Here is a 27,503-nt window from a genome sequence, read left to right on the forward strand (position 1 = left end):
TAACTCCATAAATATTGCAAATGCAATAAATATCGATAACTTGATAAATTTCCAGATTTTAAATTGGCGAAATATAATGTTCTATTTTAAAGTTATACAAAATTTATAATAAGTTTTTAAACTACCAAAAAATGATGCCCATTATTTAAGTAACCAAAAACTTATATTCAATTTATAAATTACCAAAAAAGTATGTACATATATGTATATTTCTAAGTAACCTAAGTATATGTCCAATTTTTAATTCAGTAAAAAATTATCTCAATGTGTTTGAATTAACAAACATTTATATCGAGTTCTTAAAGCAAATATTATTTCTACATTTTAAGTAGTCAAAATTTATATTCAGTCTTTAAATTACCAATTTTTCAGTAATGTGCATTTGTCGAGTTACGAAAAATGTATCTATCCACCAGTTGAGATGAAGTTGCCCGGGTCTATCGAAATGCATATGTAAGTGATATGATAATGTCTAGGTCATCTTCAGTCTTACTCTTACTCCTCTACCGACAAACTTGTATTTTCTCAAATTGACTTTCATAACTTTCAACCGACCTTCAATTAACTAACTTTTATTTTTTTATTATTTAATAATGCCAAGTACAATGTATTAGCTATTTTTAATAGCAAAAAAGCCAGTTTTCATAAATACATAAGCTACATATGGACGTACATAAATGTAAGTGATAAATTTTTTAAACAAAACTATATTATGAAAGGCGCAACTTTTTTGCGCACACTGTTGAGTGATACGTGTGATTCATTCAACCAAATATACTCGTTATGCCATTACGAATCCTTATCTCACGGGCAATGTAACAGGCAAAGATCACCCCGAAGAACTGTAGAGAGAAAAAAAATATGTATTATAAATTTAAAATTCTTAAACGTTTAATTCGATAACTAACCTGAATGATGGCAAGCACAATACCGCATGCGCCCAAGCTAACAGCGTGTGCTTCTATAAAAGTCGAGAATCCACTCAAACAACCAGTGGAATGGCGATATTTGTTTTCAGTTGCGGATGAGCAATTGAATGCGCCGACAATGCCATCGGGGATGTCACAGCAAGAAAGCGGCATTTCACCATCGTATATATCCGTCCAATCTGTATAGTTCTTAACGCCGCAACAGCCGAACTAATTGATTGTTAAATATTAATAAACAAATTTTTATTTATTATAAGAGCTAGAATAAGGAAGTTTTTTTTTTTTTTTTTTTTTTGTATTGTACTTACAGCTCTTTGCGCATAATCCCATGTAATTGTGTAGGAATTTGTGGGATCTTTTCTATTGTATGATTTAAGTGAATCATTCAAACTTGTTTCAATTAGATTTGAAGCATCCGAACGTAATACGTAACCACTAATTCCTGCTGCCAATTCGAGAATGAAAATCAAGCCCAGTAATATGGAAAATATAAGAATTAGAATGTAATTTTCTTTGAGTGCACCCCAGCAGCCGAAGAATGAGATGAAAATGACGAAGACGCCGATTACGATAAGGAAGGTTGGTATTGAGAAGAATTTAGAGACGAGCCATATGTCATAGCCAGTGAATACGGCTGCCACGCCCACGCCTACAGCGATAAGAATGATGCCAGTGATCTGCAAAATTGTTGAAAGATAAAATGAAAAGTGGAAAATAATTTTTTATACTTATTAAAACTACTTAAATATTTTTAGAAAATTTATAGTTTAAGGTGTTGTTTTCTTAAGTGGAATTTAAAATTTATCTGTCCTTCAAACACATTATTTCGGAACAAAATTTGTGTTTAGAAGGCTGATTAATTTTAAAACCTACTTAAGAAAATGGCCCTAAGAGTGCAAATATTATCAACAACTTTTTATCTCTCCTGCAATTGCTTCATTTTCGAGTTCTATTTAAAACTGTTCATTAAAATGTATTCGATTTTTCAAAAAGAAGGGAAACTTTTGCCAAAATATTTTCGAAACAAAGTTTTTTTTTTTTGTACATATGTATGTCTAAATCGGCGATGGGCTCTTTAAGCTTTCTATACATTGTGTATAGGTGCTTGCAGAGCAAAAGCTCTCTCTGCTCATTATATTATTATTATTAGTAGGTGGTAACCCTCGTCAACAATGCTTTTAAATTAAAGCCTTCTTAAAACTTTTTGGTTTAACACCAATATTGAAATATTCCTTACGACTTCCGTTTAATTTTTTAAATTGACTTTTCAAAAGGGTGGTAACACTCTTAAGAAACATATTCAAACTAAAGCCTTCTGTACTTTTTTCGTTTCACCTATGTAACTTCTGTATAATTAAATTTAATTTAATTCGACTTTTCGCACAGGTGGCAACGCTCTTCAAATTATTTTCAAACTACAACCTTCTTAAACCTACTTAATAAATAATTTGAAATTAATTGGTTAACAGTTGGCAACTCCGTTAAAAAAAAAAAATAAATAAAACGAACGCTGCAGATCTGATGACATTGATAAATATGCCTGCGATTATCATATATATCCGTACCGTAATGCTTCATCTAACCTCTGTTTAAATTGAACTGGATCTTTAACTGGTGGCAACTCTTTTCAAAATTGGTTTAGAAATAAAGCTGACTTAAGCCCATATCTATATTAAAATATTAAATTTTGCTTGAAAATCAGATTTACATTAAATGTTTAAACAAGTGGCAACTCTCTTCGACAATATTTTCGAAATACGGGGTTTCAACCTATCTTGTATATAAATATTTTAATTAACTTATTAGTTAAACTCTTTTTGAAATACTTAACAAGTGACAACCCGCTCAAAAAATATTTTCCAACCAATCACTAACTCATACACTCACTAACTCGTTAACTTTCACATTTAAATTAAATTTTTCCTTAGCTATGACTATATTAAAGGTGGACGAGCTCTCCACCACTTGCCTGTTGGAAGGGATGACTAATAAAGCCCGAGAAGCTTCAGGTATATTAACATGATGTCCTTTATGCGGTAATCTGAAAATATTAATTGAGTTGCGCATTCTTAGGGATACGCTTTCATCACATCATCTTTCTTTGCGTCAATATGCCGACCAGGCGAGGCGACATTGGGTTCATCATCTCCATGGAATCAGATCTACGCACTACTTATGCGCGCTTTGGGTCTGTAACGCGTTTTGAATTATTTTCGCTAGAATCACTAAAAAAATAGTATACGAGGAAAGATGGAAGTTGTTGGAAAATCTCTGGAGAGGCTGCGTCGAAGCAGCCAATGCCATAGGAATGGGAGTCTCACTATAGAAGAGTTCCCGGTATTCAATTGGCCACTTGAGAATAGCGCGTTATTCTGACGTCTGAATTGGATTGCACATATTTTTGATTCCTTTCTCGATATATTTATTTATTTTATCGATATATTTATGGCTACCGTTATTTATGTTAAAGGTTCAAACATGTTATCGATACTTTTATTAATAATTGCCAATAGATCTATTAATAACTTTGAGGAAGTATGTTGTAATAATCGGTAAAAAATTTGTAAGTTTATCGATTTAATTATCGACTTTACAGTCCATGCCATTTCACATCATTTTTTTTATCATATTACTTTTTGTACTACAGTTAACTCTTAAAAATCAAAATACCTACAATTACCGTTAATGTAAAAATATCAATTAAGAAATTCTTTTGTTAATTACAAAAATAATAATAAAAAAAAAATAATAATAGGTACACACATATGTAAATATTGATAACATGGTTTATTTGTACTTTACCCATAAATGCAGGTGTGCTATAGATAACTCAGCCTTTGGGTGAGGAAAGGGTGTTCAAGGTATTCTGCTCTTGAAGTTATATATTTACACTAACCTTTTCCCGCGGCCTCGCCCGCGTCATATACGTTTTAAAGTTATGCTATAAAATATTACAGCTGTACCTCAATCTGTTACGCTGAATGTTCTAAAAAGAATTATGCTCTGGAGTTTCTTGCTTTCTTAAAATTCTCTGGATAGACACCCATGATAAAATATTTGATTTAACTGTGCAATTAAATTGATCTTATCTTTTTGAAAAGGTAGCAGCACTGTTCAAACATATTTCCAAGATACAGCTTTTTTAAACCTCTCCCAAATTAAAGTACTTAACTTGTTAATTAAATTTATTCTGAATTTAGAAACAGGTAGCAACTCTCTTAAAAAAAGCGCATTATTTAACTTTTTCCAGGTTCCACCTGCATATATCAAAGATTTCAATTAACTTATTAATTAAATTTATTTTATAATATTGAGCAGCTGGCAACCCTCTTACAAAATATTCTCAAAATAAAGCTTTCTTGAACTTACCTCATCTGATGCCCATATTTAAACATTTATTTTATTTTGAAAGTTAAATTGATTTTCAATTTATGTATATACAGGCGGCAACACTCTCTTCAGAAATATTTTTGAACCAAAGTTCCCTTAAACCTCCCATATGAAAATATTTGATTTAACTTGATAATTAAATTGATTTTATCTTTTTCAATAGGTGGCAACCCTATTCAAAAATATTTTCGAAATTTTATTTAAATTATTAATTAATTGGGTTAAACTTTTGAAAAAGATGGCAACTCTTCTCAAAAATTATTTTATAAGTTAATCCAGATCATAGGCTGTGTGTGCGTCAAATCAGTCAGTGAAACTCGCTTAGTCGATTTACCATGAAAGAGGGACGTTTCGTATTTCCATGGCTTCCGAATAGCAAATAGTTTTATTTGACGGATACGAATGATGACAATTTAAAGATAATTGTTTTATTCATCACTGAACTTTATTAATTCGCATTACCAATAACTTCGCAAACAATTTTAGCTTATACTTAAGAGAATATTTTCAACAAATATTTCCCAAATTTAAAGTTCAACATTTAGTGCAGTTTCTAACAGAAAATTATATATGATAGATACATACATAGGTAACATAACGCCTTAGCCATTGTTTTGTAGCAGTGATAAGATACATTTTATGATCGTTTTATTGCTGATAGGAAATTTCATGATAAGCTATCAAATGCATTGGCCATAAATAGATGTTGTTATTCTTGCATAAAGTGATTTGCTGTGGTGCATAATGCTATTCGCGTCCGAGTGATAATAGTGCATACAGCATTGGTATATATTAGATATTTTTGTGTGTTTAGATAAGTGGTTGTAATTAGACTTTGAACCTTGTGAAACTAAAATTTTTCAAAAGGGTATGACGCTTCTGTCTTCCGGCTGTGTTTTTTGTGATTAATAGTGTTTTGAGAAGGATTCACCAATTTAAAATATTTTAGGATAAGAGTGTAGTGATAATAATAGTAAATGAAAAATACCCTTTTATTAAAAAAATCCAATAAGAAGGTTATCTAATAGGTAGGTAATTTTCGCGATGGCCTGGGCGTATGAGTAATTAACGTTTTTTTTATAGCCAAGAGGTAAGTACACCTGGGTAACACTTTAGAAGTGAATCATAGGTACGTTACATACTTATGTATCAACATGCCGATGGTCCTGTGTAATAACGGCACAACTCAAAATTAAAAACAAAAAACCAAACCCTTACTACTGTTAAGTGTCTCATGTCTCTAACCCTTGTCAAATACATGTCCAGTCCTTACGACGTACTTAAGGAATCCTTACTACTTACTTTCGTAACGACTAGACATGGCTTTGCTAAAATTACATTTATCTTAATCCATCATTTTTTATCTTTATATTCGTCCTTATTCTTCTCAGGTGCGGTGAGTTGAGGTCTTGTGAGTTCAGGCGAGGTGTCGTTAGTTTGGGTTTGGTGTACTGAAGTGTGGTGAATTTAGGTGCGGTACTTTTAGGTGTAGTGACTTTAGTTAAACAAGGGTGTGGTAAATTTAGGAGTGGAGAATTTATGTGTGGTGTGGTGAGTTTGGGTGTGGTGAATTTAGGTGTGGTGGGTTTAGATGTGGCTAATTTCCGTGAGGTGGGTATATGAGCGGTGAGTTCGCTCTCTCTTTTTATGTATATCTTTTGGTTATTATTACTTTATCTTAATCTTGCATCCTTTACCTTTATCTTTACTTTATCCTCATCCTCATATGTATTTTGCTTAATGTTTAAATTTATTTTTACCCTTCTCTTTATTCTTTTCAAGGTAACGGCCGATAATGTCTATTTCTTTGAAAATTGCGAAAATATTTGTATCTAAGTAAGAACTTTCCCGCATACATATACACTTGCATACTTATGTACATACATATCGACACCTGAGTGGAAGATCAACCTACTTATCTCGCCAGCCAATTCGAAAACGCCCTATATCAGCATGTTTTCAATATATTTGCATTTGATATAGGGCGTTTTTGAACCAAATTCATAAATAGGGCGTTCTTGAAAAGTTTTCTGACATAGGGCATTTTCGAACTGGCTGCCGAAATAGGTCGATCTTCCACTTAGGTGTCGAAATGTACTTGTTTTGAACGCATATATTTTTGTTTTTACAAAAATGAAGTTTACAGTAAGGAATAGGCTAGCGGATTTTAAAATATCTAGTTTCATCCACGATCAAGCCTTAGAACTCCTGTTTTTATATAATTAAGTATAGTTTTTTTTTCAATAATTAAATAATTTTTGTTATATATTTAATTAAATATATATTCTTTTAGCATATTTTTCAAACTTACCATAAACACCAAATTGAATGCGAAGAGCACATATTTGATTGTATTTGCGCTACCCGTTAAAAGGGACATTTTTGTCGTTTACGTATGTATACTCCTCCAACTTGAGATGGGCTGCAAAATATAAATGTTAATTCAACAAATTTATTATAATTTATATTTGTTTATTTGAAAATCACTAATCACTTTAGAGCTGACGCGTGTGCTATTTACGTGCAAGTTTACCGCGCGCATTAATACCGTGTACTAACAAAACTCCAGTTTGGCATATTTCATTTAAGTCTAAATTTATTTTCTTTTGCTTATCGACAAAAAAAAAACGAAAACACCTTTTTTCTTTAACTTGAAACAAAGCAGAAATCATTTATGTATGTATGTATGTATATCAATAGCCTTATCGCAGTTCAATGGCAATATTTATAAGCCCACAATCGATAAGAGATACTACTATAAGGCACAGGTGTGCAGTGCGCTTTAACGTTATCGCTCTCTCACACTCTGTCCCTCTTTCCTCTCTCTAACACTCTTACACGCTACTGCACTGGGATTTGGTAGCGAAATAAATTATAACCATATTTTTATGACGTTATTACTATCTGTTGCATTATTCAGCCAAAAGGATGATAATTTGAAAATAGTTAATCGCATACCACTAGATTAGACACTAGGAAAGGGCTATATAACTGAGTGTTGCTGTAAATGTGTTAAAGTGAGTGAAACAGAAAAGCTTGCCTTATGAATATTATTTCCTTAAACCAACTCATACAATTGTTATTACTTGTGAAATAGATTTGGGGATTTTTGCAATGCAGTAAGTTACCTCCTACTTAGTTACCTAATAGTTCACAATATCAAATAAATTGATTATTCAACGTCTGAGGTACAAAATTTCATTGAAAGTTCGAATTTTTTAAGCAAAGTTCGAGAAATTCGCGAAAAGTGAAGCCCTACCCTTAATAAGTATTACGTTTTTAGTATAGGTATATACAGTGGTCGGCAAAATTATAGCCGAACTACAAATTGATAAATTCAATTTTTTTTTTATATTTAATTTTAGTTATATTTTTCATAAAAATATAGTTCATTCTTCAACGAAACTCGTCTAAATCCAAGTTTAAAACTTTGTGCAATATTAAAAAGAAAAAATTAAATTTCCCAAAAATCTCGAGCTTTTTAATTAGATTTCTTAGAAAGATTTTGAGTACGAAGTTATGTAGCTCATTCAATTCTTGTAAAATAGTAAGTTTCAAATAGCGCAGATTTTTTAGATTTTTTTTTATCGAAGCTGTTACGGCTTTTTTTTTAATTTTTTAGGAGTCACTATCAGGGTTTGAAAACTAAATCGCCAAAATTCTACAAAATTTCGATTTTAGCCAGTTAAAACTCAGCCATTTTAAGAATGTGAATGAATAAGTTTTAATACGCTGCGTCAAATATGGTTGCATATTTCCGATTAAAGCTTGGAATCCAGCTCTCAAGAAAAATCACAAGAACTATTTCTCATTATTTCTGTTGCTTGCAAAAGTACTTTGCTTTTGCTGTAAATTTTCTTGATGAAATAAATCTGTGTTCATATGGAAAAGTAGCTTATGTCGAAAGGCTGGCTTTAGTATAATGCGGCATTCCCTTTATTTTTTAAACGACAAGGAATTTTTTTTGATGAGACTTAATAAGAATATTGATTTGCTACTATCGGAACTACTTCTTGCACGTTTATTTGCCAAAAGTTCTTCAACGGCTCAGCGCCAGTGAGTCATTCGCAATCGCATGCTGCGAATGCCCATTTATACTAAAGCCAGCTTTTCGACATAAGCTGCTTTTCCATACGAACACAGAAATATACGAGAATTTTTTTCTTGAGAGCAGCAAACTGATATAAGAAATTTTGATAGAACAACATTTCCCTTCAATTTCTTGTGCGTAATTTTATATGAATTTTTCGTTTTTCTTGAGAGCTGGAAACTGGTCCTTAAAAAATTAATAATTTTTTCAATCCCTAATATTTTTCTTTAATTTTTGCTGGATGTCTTTATTTTGTACGTAGAACAAAATAAAAGAAAAATCTAGATGTTTATATGTCTTTTAAAGATCACCCTAATGTGCATATTAAATTACACCATAGGGCAGCCAATGTTAGTCACCAGTGCAAACGAAGTACATGCACTTGAAAATCGATTGCCTACAATCAACTCACATTTGCTTACAAATATTTACAACCTTATGTATGTATGAACATTTGTACATAAACCCAAATGAACAACATTGAAACTGTCCCCAGTGGTTCAAAGAAGCAGGGGCGAGTATGAAATCCTAACATGATACCAATTTTGAAGGACACCGCGAATAACGGACAGCAATCGATAAAATTTATTAACTTGCACACATCTGTGTTTACATGCATATATATACATATTTTTATTGCTCTTTAGGTGTTCATGTTGAACCAACTGTTCAAGGACAATAAAAATTGAATTTTTAGTACATAGTGCTATTTAATCATTACCATTCATTCTTGTCTTCAGGTACTTCCATTAAAATTTAGCGTGCAATTTTATTGCAAAAAAAAATGCACGCCTGCTGGTATGATTTTTTTGGCAGAGATTATAAAAAGTTAACCAAAATGGATTCGGTGAAAATATTTTTTGACTCGCCTTCATGTGTTGTCAATGAAAACAATAGGCGCCCACGAAAACAAAATGGAAGGAACCAGTGCAGAAGACCTATCTGCACTTGAGCAACGAAAGGCAATTGGCCTCAGCCCAAACGGATAAATGGTTGTAATACGAAATTAAAAGAAAAATAATTAAGTGAAGATAATTTGTTTATTTAGCAAAATTACCTTTTCCAACTCTGATTAGAAAGTATGATTAGAAAGCAAAAACCATTCGAGGAAAAAAATAAGTAGATAATTTTTTTTCAAGAGGAAATTATCTATTGACTAATATAAATGTACTTATACCTATATTAGGGCGGGTCAACTGTTTTTACTATGCGTGTATAGAATGGGAGAATTCTGCGTGTTATTCAAATTGCGGAAGAAACCATGGGTCTAAAATCAATTTGGAGTTTGCCGATTTGCGAAACTTCTTTTCGAAGAAAATGTGAAAATGCTCAGTGTTGCGCCCTCTGGTGGAAGTTTTAAGAAAGAGATAAGTGCAGAAATGGATTCTTCCTCACCAAAAAAAACCCCTATAGTATACAAAACTTATTTACGACACTATAGCAAAATGCTAAGAAATCTGATTTCGCAATTTGGCAAACTCCAAATTGATTTCAGGCCCATGGTTTCTTCGGCAAATTTGCTAAGAGGTACACGTAGAGTCCGTCTGTGACATACGCGCATAGTCGAAAAAATATTCCATACAAATTGACCCGCCCTAATATACATACATACATTTGTATAATTTTTTGATATTTATTTTGTTGTTTAATATGACGTTCTTGGACAAAGTGATAGAATGATTTTCAAAAATACTTGTATACCGATAGAAAAATTAAATTGATGAAATACGATAAGATAAATGATAACGAGGGAAGTCAAGAAGTTTGCCGAATTAAGGTGTTTCGGTATTATTTGAAAGCGATCGGTATTCAGAACGGCTCCATAAGGGTACACACGGAAATTGGCGCCAATCCAGGCCGGAAACTTACGGGCAATGAAAAGCGGCTGAAATTTTTGTATAACTCTCTCCTATTCATTGTATTTTCAGCTGAGATATGGCGTTTTTGACGTGAATTCTGAGATTTCTGTGTTTGAATCAAATTCTGAAGTAGGAAGGTCTTGAAAAGTTTTCCGATATAGGGTGTTTGCGAGGTGCACACCATTTAACTATATCTGAGGCAATATATCGAAAGTGGAGCAGCCAACAAACACATCTACATACACTTCGAGAGCAGAGCGGCGCTCCTCGCTCTTATAGCAGGCGAAGTCAGCTCAAAGCAGGTGTGAGATTGCATTTAGAATTTAATACTTATCGCCTCCAGTAACCGGGTATACCTCATATGGGTACCGGGACTCAGTAGAGTCGTGGGCAAGGAAATGGCACATATTCTTGCTAGAAAATGGGCTACCCAGAGATTTATAGGCCTAGGACCATTAAGTGGTCTGCCATGGAGCTCCGTTATTTAGGTGAAAGTACTATATCTGGATGAAAAACGAAGTGCATCATTACTGGACAAATACGGAAGATAACCGACAGGCTAAGTCCTTCATTCCGAATGCAACAATAAGGACAACCGAATAACTCCTTGCCCTCAGTAGGCATTAAGTAAGAATTGCAACAGGTTTTCTTACTGGCCATTATAGAATAATGAAACACTTGTTAAACATAGGAGTTGTGAACTCTGATCAGCCTAGGTTGTGCAACGAAGAACAGGAAACTGCAGACCAAATTCGGTACCACTGTGAAGCTCGTCCCTAGAAACACGCAACCTAGGTGGCATTCCGCCAAAAGATCTCGCGAGGTTTCTTGGCATTACGTGGATCAAAGGAGACCTTATTACAATAGAAAGTTTTGGTTGCGGTAACTAGGTGACATGCTCCCTTCTCTAAAGCTAATCTAATCTACCTGTGCTGCTGGCGCATGGGTGGACATCGAAAGCAAGGACGAAAACAATTGAAGGATCAAGCGGAGAAAGACCTGTCTACCCGGGATGAACTACTGACGAATGCCTGACTGGAATAACAGCGTAGTCAAAATAATATTTGTATGGTATGTATATTAGGGTGGTCCAAAAATGCACGTGAAAAAGTAAAGTCCGTATTTTTATGCTCTGACTCCCCAGGATTGTTCTATACCGAAAAAATGTACCCTTATTTTTTTATTTCGAAATTAAAAAATATTTAGAGGTCGCTCATAGCGCTCAAATGTATTTAATATGGGGAAAAAAACCATTTTCGTAGAAATGCTATATAATACCCAATTATTTATTAAACAATTTTTGTGTAGTAACTATATTTTATAGGTCCGCAAAAACCCCCAGAAAATGCCAGAGAATATAATGGGGGGATAAATAAAAAATGTTTCGTGTTAAAATTTTTTAAATAAACAATTGGGTATTGTTCGTGGAAGCCTTCTGAAGAGAACTAAAGTTTTCCGATCGAAAAATATTGATTTTCAGGAATTCTATACCATTTCTACGAAAAGTTGTTTTGTTTTTCTGTATAAAATACTTGGAAAACTTTAAGCGCTTTGAGCGACCTCTGAATATTTTTGATTTCAAAATAAAAAAATAGGGGTATATTCTTTCGATATAGAACAATCCTAGGGAGTGAGAGCATTAAAATTCTAACTTTACTTATTTTGAACCTCCCTAATATAAATACATACATACACATTTAACTATACAAATGAATCCGAGAGCTATCCTAAAATCTAATTTGTTTTTCATATTTCTTTATCATTGAAATTGATGAAACCATAAGGCTTTTTCTTGGTTTGAGTGATGATTTATTTCTGTAGAAAAGTAGTGCTTGAAGAACATTTTCTTTGGAACACCTCCAGTGGATGGCACAAGGTCTTGTCGGCGGGTTTCATAAAGCGAGGCATTAAGGCGCATCCAGCGATGTTCGTATACAATACATCAACACAACAGTCGTTGGCTTTAATCCCCAGTTTTTACGCTACTCAGAAACTTCATTGAGGTCCTCAGGGGCGCAAAGTAATAGTAGTTACAGCTACGCCAGATACCTTTCTGTTTCCGTCAGATTCTAGCAGTGTGAGCTCCTAAGCCTTAGTACACTGCGACAAGTGCAATAATTCTACAAACGTCCTTCTTGTCCATTATAGTGAACATCTAAAATAGGGATGTTTCGAATGTCATATTTTTCCCAATCGCGAATGCGAATTTTCGGAATACGAATGTGCGAATGCGAATGTGAATGTTAGGAATAACATTGAGAAAGCTTTAAACAAATTAAGTCATCGTTTTTATTACTTAAAAATTTTGTAAATTTTTAGAACATTGAACGAGTGCTTAAAAAGGGCATATTATATTTCAAAAAAAGTAATTTTGCTGCCTTTTCTCTCATGAGGCGATTTCTTAGAGGCTCGTATATAAGGCTCAATTTGTCATACATATTTTAGTTTAGTTTTCCACCAATCGAGAGGACTTTCAACGAGATGAGCTAGTTTTTCATTAAGATAGGCCTTCAATTGAGCTTTAATTTCACATTTTTGAATGTCTCCAGATTCTACATCCGAGCCCTCGCTTTCACTGGGGGAATCCAAAATTATTGCTAGGTTGCTTATAAGACTTTTAACAGTACTTGCTGAAGGCCAATCAATGTTGCTTCATATACTACTTAACCGTTTAGTGCCTGAAGCTAAAAGCCGGTTATTGTCCGCACCCTGGTTAGACAGACTCAGAGCGATTTCAACATTAATAGAGTCGACTCTCTGCCCATGTACACATTCGCATTCGCAAAACATTTGTATCATATGATGCGAATGCGAATGTGTAAAATGATGCGAATCACTCGCGTAACGAATGCAAATTTTCGCAACATCCCTGATCTAAAATGGGTTTTACCGACAGGAAGGTCTTAAGCTTAGGTAGACACTACAATATTTTCCATGTTCAGCCTATTCTTAATTTTCTTGATTAGCGGTATTGCCGCCTAAGAAATTGTTGGTAAAGTTCAATATAGCATGCCAGTCGGAAATTGCAAGTGAAACCAAGTTTTTTCTACCTGATCTTTCTAGCATAGACTATAAATTTCTCTCCCTCTGCTACCAATAGCGTGTGCCGCATCGAATACTTTCAGGGCTGTAGAATTGGCAGCCATTCATTCGACATGGTCAGCCCGCGCAGCCACCGTCTTTTGATACGTTGAGCTATGTCAATGTCGTTTTACTGCTAGCCGTCCCTAATGCGAAAAGGCACATAAATCTTCCACAGAATCTTTCTCACGAACACTGAAAGGGTCCTCACATCGGATGTTGTCATTGTCCATGCCTATGCGCCATATACCATAACGGGAATTATGAGTATGATTTTTGTACGACGAGAGAGAAGATTCTCCGTTGTATCTTAAGGCTGACAATTTTTGCGCTGTTATGTTAGTTCCTAAAGAAATGCTGTCAGCTTTGATGTGAATGCCAAGACGCGTGTCACTGACTGCTTGTCTGATGACAGCATGGTTTTTCATTCGCTACGCGCTTTGCTTCTCTATCTAATTCTGAGAAGGCGGAACAGACGTAGCCCTTGTTTTTAGCGATGGTGTCGATGGCATCGGCATATGCCAGCACGATTGAGAGAATACAAAGGTTGCGCCGATCTCGGACCGCTATTCCTCTCTTAACGAATTTGACAGAATCGTTGTTCGCATGACGTCACACTTGTGCTACTTGTTTACGTTTTCTTTGCAACATTTTTTCTTCTTCTTCCATTCTTGCTCGCGTTTTGGCATTTCTCTCTCGCAATTGCACCAGTGTGACGTCACACAAAAGTTATTCTCAAAAATCCTCTCTGATCGGCGCAATCTGGTATTCTATCATTCTTGATATGCCAGCAACTGTAAAAAAGTCTGCCTGAGGGGTTCAGGATTGCGGATCTTGTTATCTTTTCCAACATCAGATTAGAGACAACACACGAACGATAGTCGCCCTGTCTGAAACCTCTTAGGTAGTGAATTGCTCGCAGAGGCCCTAAATATGCTAGAAATTTTGGTTACTCAATTTTCACACTGTAAAATATCTGTGTTCGTATGGAAAAGTAGCTTATGTCGAAAGGCTGGCTTTAGTATAATGCGGCATTCCCTTTATTCTTTGAACGACAAGAAATTTTTCGATGAGACTTAATAAGAATATTGACTTGCTAGTATCGGAACTATTTCTGGCACGTTTATTTGCCAAACGTTGTTCAACGGCTCAGTGCCTGTGAGTCATTCGCAATCGCATGCTGCGAATGCCGATTTATACTAAATCCAGCCCTTCGACATAAGCTACTTTTCCATACGAACACAGATATGTACTTCATTCAAAAAGTCAAAATACGTATCTATTTGTATCGCAGTAATCTCTCAAGCTTAGTTTTTCATTTAAAATAAAATGTGATTTTCTAAAGATTTTTAATGAATATTTGGAACAAAAACTGTTGGTTGAGTAAGTAATTTTGTGTCTAACGCCACAGATAGTGCAAGCAGATACACTTTTGTTTTTATCTACATACACTATACTTATACTTATCTTGCAGTGGCACTCAAGAATATATTTCTTTACAGAGGCGTATGTATTTATACAGCTGCGAAAGCAAAATTTTTATACATATTCTCTCTTGACATACAAAACAAAAATCACGTTATTCAAAATACACTTTATGTTAAACAAATAGTGATAATAAATAATTTTGTTTTCCGCAAGAAAGATAATTTCATTTAAGAAGATAAAATATACTTTTATATGATTTTAGTGACCTTAAAGAAAACCTATTCCTATTGCGTAAGCCGTGAAAGCAAACGATAATAATTATGCTCCGATTTTGCTGTTATTTTTAATCTGTGGTGTTTGTGCTTAGCAATGAAGGAATCTAAAAAATCGCAAAGAATGGTAAACTGCCACACCCACTGCACTAGAGGCGGAAATAGTAAATGTTATCCGCTTTTAAGGAAATGTGGTTTTTAGCTTAGTTTTAACCAGAAAATTTTTTATCTGAAAGATGATCAAAATCGGCTTACTGGTACGCCCACCAGCCCCACAAAAACCAAAATTTTTTAAAACCAGTAATATCTAACATTAAAAAAAAATTCACCAGCTAAACATATTTTTTTTTTTAATTTTTGTATTCCAGGCAAAATATAAAATTCCAGTGAAACCATATCACGATTATTACTTTTTGCGGCAGCTTATATGGGAATCTGTCATTTTGAAGCGTCCCATCTGTGAGAGATTAAAGAGAGGGAAAAGTAGCTAAAATGTGTTTTGTTAATAGTTTAGAGTCTATAGAGCATTTTTGTTGTACCAATCACCTTTAACCGCACGGCGCACAGTGGTACAGTCCCAGAGATTTTTTGGAAAAAACTTACAAGGAGTCGGCGTAGAACTTAAATTTTCTGTATGCAACATTTATGGACATAAGTAAATCAAGAAAAACAACTAAAAATTGGCGTGATCGATTTATATTGAAGCACTCATTAAACCCTAATACTAATACTATACAGCTATATGACCCAGAAATTTTGGGAGTAATCGGTTTACTTTAACACATACGTAACATGAAAACTTAACCTCAAAAATGCCTTAAAAATACCAACAATGCCGTATATGCGGTTACGTTAAAAATCGCAAATACGAGTCAGATTTTTTTTTTTCAAAATCGAAAGCAAAGATTACGATCTTTAAAATTTCTATAGCTAGAAGAAATATGACTTAGCGAAAACCAGTCTTAAGTGTTCTTTAAGCTTGTGCGCAGTACGTGTTTTGTTTAGCTCCATTATAATGCCGAAATATTCATACAGGCGATGTTTACCAATAAAGGTATTTTTTTTTTGTATAAGAAACTTTTTAATAACAAAAGTTTTTCTAAACCATAGGCATGATACTCTATTTTAATATGTTAACCTAATCTAAAATCTATAAGCTAAAGAAATTTTACAAAAAAAATTCAAAAAAAAATCTTAAACGGAATTTTTTTTTCAAACGGTATCGGTATAACATACATTAAAAAATATGATACGACTGTAACAAATTTCAGATATAAAAAAATAAACTTTGTTTATTAATTTTTATTACAAACGATGTAGTAAATACGCATTTGCTTTAGTTTGCATAATATTTTTTTTGTATAAAGGTGAAATGTTCGTTGTTTATAAAGGATGTTTATAAAGGATATTTACCATTGAGGATATGAAAACCGCTTACCCGAAACTTTACGGGCTTACGAAAAAGTGCTGTCAGTTAGTTGGTTGGTGCCTTCTGAGCGTCTTTTTTTTAAAAGCTCGTGCTACGACCACCAAGAAACTCAACCGCTTAACAACAAAATACTTATGAAGACTTTTGTTTTTGCAAAAATGGTTAAATAATAAAATTATCGGCGCTAAAATTACTCCTTTTATTTTATTTAAAGTTAATTAACCAGACAATTTGAAATTTTTTATGGAGAAATGTAAATGCTCACTGTAAAAAGTACCTTTAAAAATTTGATTATTCGATTATTTCTCAATAATTGCAATTAATTGTAATTAATTTTTCTTGGCTTGTAAATGAAGCGATTATTTGATTTTTTGCCATCCCTCGCCGCAGGGTACTTTTACTCTCTAGAAACTCACAGAAAACTGCATGAAATCATACAAATGTTCGCAACTCTGAAATTATGCACTATGAAACGTGATTAAAATCCGTTATATAGCAATTCTTGTGCATTATTCAACTTGGTATTAAAGATAGAGGCAAATCCAAAAAAAACTTCTCACTCAGCTACCGTGAAAGGCGCAATCCAATTTTTACACAAAAATACCTTTCATACTTCAATATCGGCTTCCTTCGTCCTTTGAATGCTGAACAACAATCTTAGCCGTATTTGTAGACGTGCCTGGAATCTTACCAACCACTTAGTTGCACATTTCAAGACATTTAAAATCTTCGACTTTCTGCCACTCACAGAACACTGTGCGACGTAGTGAAATAATTTTTGTAGCATTCTGATAAGTGAGCCAATTTGTTAACGTGTTAATAACTTTTTATTATAATACAAATTTGTCTTAAAAAATTTTTTGTTACACTTACATACATACATAGAAGTGCAAGAAAACTTTTCAAATAAATAATGCAAATACTTATTTTTCTAGCTTAAAATAAAAGCACTAATTCGGCGTGGGCATGTGCTAAACATTTTTTCACAATTTTTAGTGTATTGATTTTTGTGTTTTAATGAAATTTTATTTAAAAAAAAATTGCTAATTTAAATTCTGTAATTTTTCGACTTTATGAATCTTTAATGCAGTCCATGAAAACGATTTTCTTTTTAAATTAAAAACTCAGCACTTAAAAAAAAATCACACCTGGCACACGCGTCAACGTTCTCTCTAAATTTTTCGCTCACACTCCCACTCTTTCTCTCGCTACCTGTTATGCTCACTACATATTTATTTAAACTCACTTTTACTTATGAAAATTCTATTATTTCCCGAATAATTTTTTTCCGCGCGCAAGCACTGTTTTAACTATAATAAATACTAAAACACAACTGAAAGGGGAATTTTTTATTTCATTAGCTTAACTAATTGCCGGTGAGCGCCCGCTCACTTGGCCACTATCAATGGTGGGAGGGTTAGATGGGCGCGCGCATGCAGTGACAAAGTTAAAATAGAGCGAAATAAATGAATTACGAAATCGCCGTGGTAAAGGAGCACAATTTGTTTGTTATCGTGATAAGTGCACATGCGATATTGAATAACTGTACTCGTATGTACATACATATGTATTTAGTTTGTTGTTTTTGTTGTAAAGCTTTGCGAACAAGCTTTTTCTACCACAGTAACTCAACTTGTCATGCTCGACATTGTTTCGACATACTTCCCGCTGTAGTTATCAATGCTTATCTGTTATTTTAGTTAAGTGTGATAAGTGAGACTTTTATTTATCTTAGCTTTTTGTTCCAAAATTATGAAAATCACAGGTACTGTACGTATGCCAAGCGTATGAGTGATATGCAAACAGAAGAGGAGCGGCGCGGTACGGCTTTTCTACTATGTACCAGGGTTAGAACTACAGCAAGCCTAAATCGGAGTAAATGAAGTGAAAAAGCGTAGCAGAAAATATAATTCCGTAGTAGATATTTTTCATTATTATTGGCTCGTCATAATTTGCTTTTTTTAGTTAAATAAAATAATGCATAACAATAGCCTTTTAGACAATTTCAAAAGTTAAAAAATTACATACGTACAGTCTAATTGGAAGCCAATCACTCTTTGACCTCTTCTCTTAAAAAAAAAAAAAAACATGTAGTATTTTTTAGCGAAAAATGTGTTTGAAGGCCACAACAATTCTAAAAGCTACTTGAAAAAACTGCCCTAAAACAATTTTTTTTAGTTCCAATACGGCAATAAGTGCTGTTTATTATTTGGGAAAGAAAACCAAAGTAGATCGTGTATGAAGCGGAGTTGCGTAGTAAATTTCTAATTTTCATCAAAAATCGTAGCAAATCTACTACGATCGTAGTGAAGTTCTAACGCTGCCATGTACTAAATATTTTTATTGCTATCGTTTCTTCTCTTATTTTTTAACTAACTTTCTAACTAAGGAACGAACACTTTTAATGACGTTTGCCCTTATGTCCAATAGCCACTGGTATTTGACGCCAAAGTGAATTCTTAGTTGAAATATTTTTTTTTTTTATAATCTGACTGTGCCACATTAAGTGATCAAAAGTTAAAATTATTTTTTTTTAAGTATTTCTAGCATACATGAAGTACCGCGGTGATCATAACACCTAAATATTTATTAATTGGAATTACCTTACTGTTAAGGCCGCATAACAGGATTGACACATTCGGCCAATATTTGATTTGCATCTATTGGCACAAAGTATTCTTAGCAGCCACACATAGTAAATTAATTGAAAAATGTTTTAAAAAAGTTGGTCACGATTGACCCAAAGAGCAATATTTAGTCTATCGTACGATTAGGTTACCAACTCACACCAAGTATTTCGTCTGACTAGGCATTTAGCTTTTGCATGTAAAGCATAGAGCCACACTTAGCCTGAGTAAGCCATTGTGACACCTTTGAAGTTAGTATAAAACAAATTCGAGATTTTTTAACACTTATCTCGAAAACTACTTAACGAATTTGAATGACATTTTTAAACTAATGCGCATCTATCTGTTGGGGTATTATATTTAGTAATTAGAATTTCTATAGGGTTGCCACCTGTCTAAAAAATTAAAAAACCCGCACCGTTCGTTTGATTACAAAAATTGAGGTGTCAAATTAAAAGATATGGTCTCCGGATGTGCAGTTATTTAAAGGCTAGATAAATATAATAAACAGTGTTAAAGAGATAGACGGTGCTTGAACGGACAGTTTCAAATAAAAGATCAGCAAAAATTTTAGTTGGAGCAATGCTTTTGTACGGTCAGAGAGCCTATGTAAGCATTAAAAAAATGCACAACTGGTCTTCCTAGATTTTGGGATCCATATTACCATGTTGCAGAATATTTTTCTTCAGCCATCCGCGGATGTTTTAAGCCAGAAAGTCTGAATTTCGAAAATGCGAGAATACTCACATAGTTTTTGTACAATTCGGAAATTGTGAACTTTTCACATTACTTACCTTTATAAAAATTACAAAATGTCTGATTCATACGAAAAAAGTGCACGCCACAATATAAGCAAACTCGTTGAAATTTTTTTTCAAAGTTTATTGATAATTTAAAATAAATTGTTGGCATTACAATGAGCTCACAATGTTTAAATATGTATGTATGTATATCAATTACCGAAACAGACAATTCAAAGCTTAAAATTATTAAATTACTCAAAAATCAAAAAAAAAGTGATTAAAACCAATTTTTAAATGAATTCAAACTTATTCACTAGTAAAAAAAAATTTTTAGAAAGACAAAAAATTATGAGTATCATTTGTGGTTATAGAATATCAAATAACTTAATTAATGTGTGCTTTGTATCGTTGTATGTCGGAAGTTAATCACAAAAAAAAATGTTTTAGTGAAAATTAGTAAAAATTTTAATAAGTAAAAAATTTTTTAATACTCGTTTTTTTCACTTATAAACTAAACAAAAAAATGTTAGTATGCAGTAAGTTAAAGTTAAGTTGAAAGTGCATATGTTAAAATTTTATTTAGAGCAAATCAATAAAATTTTTTACTTTATTTTAAATATTTCAATTTATAAACCATTTGTTGACGTGGCAGATAAAAGGAACTATTTTCTATCGCAAGAAAATGTATTACATAGTAAGTATGTTTATATGTATGTATATTAAGTCTTAGTATGCTTAGTTAACATTGCAATTAGTTGGAGTCAAGTCGTTGACAAATTTTCACTTTTTTCATATTCGAAAACACGTATGTACATAAATATACATATGTGTTCTTTCTCGTTAGCTAAAACCTCATACAAATTGACAAAGTATTTATTATTTACTTTTATCGATACATATTTTTGATTTTGGCATTTTCAAATGCTATTGCAAAACTCTTTCGCCATACTCTTTTCAGTATTTAATTACCAAATTTATCATAACCTCAAATAAATTATATTCATTACAAAGTACGGGCAAGTCTTGAAGCAAAATGATACTTGATATTCTTTAGATGATGTTTTTCATTCGCTCGCGACGTTTGTGTCTCATTTTCGCGCGCTCGCACTATGCTCACTACGCTTTTTCTGCTCTGAAGTAGACCTTTCGTGCTGTCGTCGTGAATGATCACTTTGCTTGTTGGGTTGGCCATCGCGTTGTCCACTACTGTGTCGTCCACTTATAATTTGCGAGCTTTTACTATGTTTAAAAGAGAGAAGCAGAAAAAGAAGTGATATTATTTTTTGTTTGTGTAAATGAAAGTTGCAAACAACAAAAATGATTCTACAAGCTACAGAAAGTGAAATGGAATAATGAAAGTAAGGCAGTAGGGTAGTCCTTAATTTTTATGTCATACCTGCTACTTAAAAAATTTCTTCTAAGCGATTTCGACCTGCAATCGTAGTGGCTGAAAACGTAAAAAAATTTTAATTTCTTTGACGTAATCGAGTTGAAATCGAAAAAATTACTCGACTTGTGAAAAATAGCATAACTAGACAAATTGAATTCGATAAATTTACGCGAAAAGGAAAAACGGCATGGCTTCGTGTGTTCATGCGTGCTCATTTTTTATTGCAAATGAACGAATTTAATATTTGAAAAAAAAAAACGCATAACTAAAAGGACAACCCAACTACAGTCATGATGAAATTTAAGTCATCGTATTGAAAAGTGAAATGAATTCGAGACATATCGAGCCCTCACCGCCAAAAAGACGTATGCGAAATTTTTTTTTCAGAATTTTGTTTTTGATGCGGATATGTATCTAGATGCTCTAGCAACATTTCTGCATCAAAAAGAAAATTTAAAAATTGTCGCCTACGTCTTATTGGCAGTTGGGGCTCGTTATGTGGTTAACGAATATTGTTATTGTGATTTTGTGATATTCTAAAACTGAAATGATATTCAGGTAGATACTGAATATGTGGTTCATGGAATTTCTGCGGTTGCTTTCAGTAATTAAAGTTGACTTTAGTGCCATCATTCTGCATGCAATATGTCTCTATTATGTATTTAGTTTGCATTTTTGACGTTTCAAGCCAGATAGAGAGGAGCGGCTAAGCGACGTTTCTGGTCGAAATGTAAGCGATGGTGCAGAAGTTGTTTGAGATGAGCGAGATGAAGCTTCCTCCGACTTCATAATGTGGACAAGTGGTTCCACAGACGTTTCGTGCTTTTCAATTTCTGAGAATTGTGCTATTCTCTCCCGACACGTCGCCGAGCAACCTGCTAGCTTCTAATTTAGTTGTCAAATGACCGTCGCTGAAGAAAGTTTCGTCGTTCGGTGGTATATTAGGTAAGTTAGGTCCATTCAAAGTTTTGACAGAGGCTGTGAAACTATACGGGTAACATTTACATAGAATTTAGATTCAGTTTTGACAATTTCATTTTAATGATTGAAAACAGTGTACAAAGTTCATCTGGCGTAAAACCAATGTCGAAAAAAAATAAGAGTAATCAACCTTCAAGAAAAAAAAAAAAATGCGAATAGACGATCAACTTTTCGTAGAAACCATAAATCAAGTGATATTGTAATCGGATTTATCAAGTGATGAGGAAGAAGACATGTTTGTGTAGAGGGAGGAGATTTAAGTCGGCGCCATGAGAGCGAAGTGATAGACTATGAAACTTCGAACCGCAATTCTGATAAATTTTGGAGCTAGCAGCAACAAATTAATATTCCGGTAAAACATCAATACAAGTGGGCTAAAAAAAAGCCATTGTCCAGTCGGGTACGAACACCCCTACGTAACATTGTGTCGCGTTCATCTTCTTTAAGGAAGGGCTGTGGAGCATAATAATGATCCTTACAGCGTGTGTAATAAGCTGTTCGATAAAGAAAGGTGGCAACAAAATTTAAAGTAGAATTCGATCGACAGCAGAGAAACATCTCCGGATTCCCTTAGCCTAATAACTTTACGTGCTGCGACAATTCTGTCTGCAATATCCACAGGAGCCGTGTTCAACATACGTTAAGCGCCAAAGTAGGTGTGGTTCCTAATGCTCCGCTAATTCCTGTTTTACAAGTGTAGCCTTCTCCATTGAGTTCCACCAGACAAGGGCTCCTTGAAACAAGATAGGCTTAAAACTGGTTTCCTAGAGCTAATGAATTAATTTGGGCGAGAGACCTCACCTTTTACCGATAATTCCCCTACAGCAGTACAAAGCAACCGACACCTTGCTTACCCTTTCCTCAATGTTAGGCTTCCACGACAGCCGCCGTTGATCGCCCACCTAGTTACCTGATTCAGGTAACCTTCAGCCAGATCAAAAAGGGGGTATAAAAATCGTCCCTTAACCGAAAGTTCCACATCATCTACAAAGGTGATCACCAGACCAGCTGCTCTATAAGGTCGTTTGCAACCGCAATCCAGAGCGAGGGAGAGAGAACACCACCTTGTGGAGCGCTCCTATTGACTCTGCGCTGAGTGCAGGCGCTATTCCACTCCACCGTGACAGCTCTACCACGAAGTAAGCTGTATTAATAGGTTGGTTTCAACCCTCAAATTATGAATATGCTTGACTATTGCCTCTGGAGTGGCATTGTTGAAGGCCCCCTCGATATCGAAGAAGGTTCTACTACATAATCTTTATGCGTGAAGGCTTCCAGTGACCACTTTTCCAATATGTGTAGGGCGGTATTCACCGACCTTTTGTTGCAATATGCATATTGAGCTCTTGAAGGACAGTCACGAGGAATCCCGTTTCTCATGTACAGGTCTATTGGTCTGTCTAGCGATTTTAGGAATAACGAAGAGAGACTGATATGCCTAAAATCTCTATGGGAAACAAGAGGGCCTTTTTTGGCATTCGGGATGTACGCAATACTGACTAGCCTCCAAGCCTTGGGGATGTACCCGGTCTTCACGCAGTTCGCATAAATAGGATCCAACCAATTGCACGGCACGTTCAGAGCCGTTTGCAGCTGCGCAGGTATGATGCCCGGCGACTTTAATGGGCCCAGGCCATGTGACGATTGGAGAAGTACAGGACCTGAAGTACAAAATATCGCAAAGAAGTACATTTGACTGTACTTCGAAGTACGAAGTACAAGAGCGAAAAAAGAAATACTGTACTTCCGAAAGAAGTACGGTTGGTCGCATTCAGCATAACTCATCAATATGGTGGTATTTTTTATGCTACGTAAGTCGAAACAAGGCCACACACCGTCTGCCTCAAACCTTTTATTGTGTCGAATTTATTAAAATTACGAACACAACGCATTCACTACATGAAGTGTAAATTTTCATTTTACGATACCCATTAAAGAAGGGGGAGTTAGAAATACATAAACGTAACAAATCTCGACCCTTATTTTGTAGTTAACAATGGTAAGACTTTCTGCATAAAAGATAATTTTATTTGGATAGTAGATAACAAGGAACACTATTTTATGGTCTGCCAGGCCACTACAAATGGTTGAGCGCTTACTGAGTTATCAGAAGGTCGACTCGGTACATATTTCGATTCGAAGATCAAATCATTCGGATTCGAATACTTGGCGCAATGAATTTTGTATCAGTTTGTGTCGCCTTTAGAATCGCATTGAGTGGCGAATTGTATTACAAAGTATACTCCCAGGAGTTTGAGAAGATGAGAAGCAAATAAAATCAGGGTTTAACCTAGATGTAGTTCTTTTCTTTTATATAACCTAAAGAGATTCGAACATTTAAACAATACCCTAAACTTGGTATGCCATCAGGCACACCTAGACGACAGACACTGCTTTTGATACTCAAATACGATGCTAAAAGCTTAAACAGACGGCAGCGTTAACTGCAGTTGATCCGGATTAAGTCCGGGTTAATCCGGATCAACTGCAGTTAATTCCCGAGTTGATCCGGATCAACGCTGCCGTTTGTTTATGCTTTAAGATAGCTTCTAATCTCCATATCTATCGATCACATCAGAAAATGCTTCCCTACCTTTATTACAATCGGCAAACTTGCGGGCCAATGCACTTTGTAAAGACATTTCAATTATAAAAATTCGCTTAAAGCATAAACAGACGGCAGCGCTGATCCGGATCAACTCGGGAATTAACTGCAGTTGATCCGGAATAAGTCCGAGTTAATCCGGATCAACGCTGCCGTCTGTACAAGCTTTTAGTAATTTATGACACTCTCCCTAGAGGAGAGTCATTACGGTAATGAAATAAGTGAATGTTCAAAGATTTTCAAAACAGTTTATGAAATGTTAGAATGAGAACAAAACTAAGTAAATATTTCAAAAACTACTGTAAAGATTTCAGCAAAAGCGGCGACTAATACGAGAGAGAGAGAGAAAGAGGGAAATAGAGAGAGAGAGTGATAGAGAGAGTTGATGCGAACCAAGGCTAACTACCGTTAATTAAAGGATTCTACGGGTAAATAAGACAGCAATTACTACAAATGAACAGCTACTAGACAACATGCTTGTCAACTACTAAGTACAACTACGAAGTGAAAGTTACGATAAAAAATTTGATTAAATTAAAAAACGCTCTCTTACACTGTGAGAAAGTAAAAACACATCCACAAAATTTTGCATTGAATAATGTCAAAAGTGCTGGAATTTGAATTTTCTACGTGGAACTGGCACTCAACAAACACAAATACATACATATTATGTAATAAGTATGTAGGTAATTAAAGTTGTGGTGCAATTATGGGTAGTGAGTAATAGTACGAGTAGATGAGAGTATGGGTATGCACTTGAACAAATAATATTTTCGAATTTTGGGCTTTCTTTAGCAACTTGTATTTCAAAAACATTCCAAAATGCTGTTTATTTGCTTTTGGAAATTTTTTTTGCAGTGCATTCGGGTAAAATTTCGTTTTGTTGTGATGCAATAGCGAGTGATTTTGTAATACTTTAGTGAAGTTGTCTGCGCTGAAAGCCTTTTGTGGCTATGATAATTTAAATTGAGATCCATTTCGTTCGGAAGTTGACACAGCGCATTATTGGTTGTCTTTTTTCTTTTGTGCGGGTAACTGTGTTTCTCTTTTTTCATTGGCTATTTGAGCGCTCATCGTTACTTTTCTCTCATAAAAATTTTTGTTGTGCATTGCTCTCGCTCACTCTTTTATCGTTGTCAATCAGTGCTTTTAACAGCTCTTTGTCACTCTCTCTCTCTCTGCCTCTCCCTCTCTCTCTCTCTCTCTTCCTCTCTATCTGACTATGAACATGTGCATAACCCGAACGGATGATGCGTCGTTACGTGACTTCGCATTGTACGCTGTCGCTGTTGCCTTTCCGGCCTGGGCGGCAATTCGCCACTCCACAGCGCAGCCAAATCAGCTGGAGGCCTTTTCACACTTACCACAGGCTTTGCCTCGTATTTCGCCGGTGTTGCATATAATAAATAATTATGATAGATATGACTCGCATCTGAGGGTCGTTTGCCTGGCGCGGCAGGCAAAAAGGGTAAAAAGGCGAAGGATGAGCTGGTCGATTGTGTGTGTGATGGCTTGCGCGCGCATGGAAATGAAATGGGCAATGGCAGGGCGCTACGTTTACGCAAACCACGTTGCAGCGTGCATTTACGCAGTGTCGATTGATTTGAATAGGTGGGTTCGGGCACATACGAAACGGGTGGTATGATTTGGGCATAAATTTGATGTTCGTATGTGATAGGTGCAGATGGTAGTGATGGTGAGGGTGTGGCACTGCTTGGATTAATGGGTATGGGTATGAGTGATCTAAGGCGCTTGCGACGGGTGCGTGGTGGTGGTAAGGGTGCCGTTGCGGGCTGGGTAGCGTTATCGCCGAGTAGCGGTGAGTGGACGTCATCGTGCGTTTTGAGCTCTGATTTCACTCTCAATGACGTAGTGCACTCTTGTGAGGTTTGCGTCACGGCTTCGGTTGTGATTTGCGCCTGTACTATACTCTCACTACTGGCGCTATTGGTATGTGTATGTGCTAAATTCGTTTCGTTTTCGTATACGTACGTTGGTGTTGCGGCTGATTCGTGTTGCTTCGTCACTGAAGACTTTTTGCGTTCGCGCGATTTGCTGCGGGTCATTGAACTGCTAAGTGCGGGGAGTTGGTGTGTGGTAGTGCCGCTAATACGTTGTGGCTCACTATTTTTGCTGTGGTGCGGGGTTTTGCTGGTTGAGTGACCTGCAAATGGTGGCCAATAGTAGAATACATTGTTAAGCACTGCTACGAAAGGTGCGATAAAAAGTGGGTTAATTTCTTTGATTAATTCTATGGTTAGACGGTACTTTGAAGGGTGTGGTAAGTTTAACCAAAATTGTAGATTTTGTTTCATTTGATCAGCTTTAATTAGGACGAAATTTTTTTAAACTTTTGTGCGGCAGTGCATATAAAACTTTCCGATACAATAAATTTCTGGTGCGCTTGAATTGTGTGGCATTTTTTGTTAAATTTTGTGTTACTTTGTGTTCGCTGCTAACCTAATATTTTGGTGTAGTGTTTGAGGCTGTGTAGCACCCATTATTAAGATGCCCAAAACAAGCAGCTCTGCAAGAAATATTTCACACACAATTATAACTTAATGTACAAGTGACTTGGAAAAAATTCACTTTGCGCGCCTTATTGCGTTCGCCATACATCAATAGCCGCCTAAAGTAATCTAAAGAGAAGAGCAACGAAAGAAAAATAAATTTCTCATC

The 27,503-nt window shown here is 34.9% G+C and overlaps 2 protein-coding genes across 5 annotated transcripts in view; both read right to left on the minus strand.

Annotated features, from left to right (window-relative positions):
* Positions 1 to 556: 556 nt before the first annotated feature.
* Positions 557 to 17,804, minus strand: LOC118735723 (CD63 antigen). 4 transcript variants are annotated; one of them, XM_036465653.1, is made up of 5 exons: positions 17,725 to 17,804; positions 6,631 to 6,741; positions 1,238 to 1,606; positions 909 to 1,139; positions 557 to 842 (listed from the first exon to the last, which is right to left on the minus strand). In XM_036465653.1, exons 2-5 carry the CDS (start codon positions 6,697 to 6,699, stop codon positions 765 to 767), a joined length of 747 nt encoding a protein of 248 aa, XP_036321546.1. In that variant the 5' UTR covers positions 6,700 to 6,741; positions 17,725 to 17,804; the 3' UTR covers positions 557 to 764. The 4 variants fall into 4 exon arrangements, with proteins under 4 accessions (XP_036321546.1, XP_036321543.1, XP_036321545.1 ...); XM_036465650.1 differs by lacking the exon at positions 17,725 to 17,804 and adding an exon at positions 6,814 to 6,909; XM_036465652.1 differs by lacking the exon at positions 17,725 to 17,804 and adding an exon at positions 6,841 to 6,894.
* A 2,175-nt stretch (positions 17,805 to 19,979) lies between these two features.
* LOC118735724 (pneumococcal serine-rich repeat protein) overlaps positions 19,980 to 27,503 on the minus strand; it is a gene marked incomplete in the record, with an annotated part of 148,257 nt that continues 140,733 nt past the window's right edge. Inside the window, 2 exon segments of the mRNA XM_036465654.1 lie at positions 19,980 to 21,093; positions 26,817 to 26,988. Coding sequence (XP_036321547.1) covers positions 20,937 to 21,093; positions 26,817 to 26,988 — 329 coding nt within the window.

This window comes from Rhagoletis pomonella, unplaced genomic scaffold (assembly GCF_013731165.1).
Source record: "Rhagoletis pomonella isolate Grant_MI unplaced genomic scaffold, Rhpom_1.0 Rhpom_scaffold_00003, whole genome shotgun sequence".
Classification (NCBI taxonomy): domain Eukaryota; kingdom Metazoa; phylum Arthropoda; class Insecta; order Diptera; family Tephritidae; genus Rhagoletis; species Rhagoletis pomonella.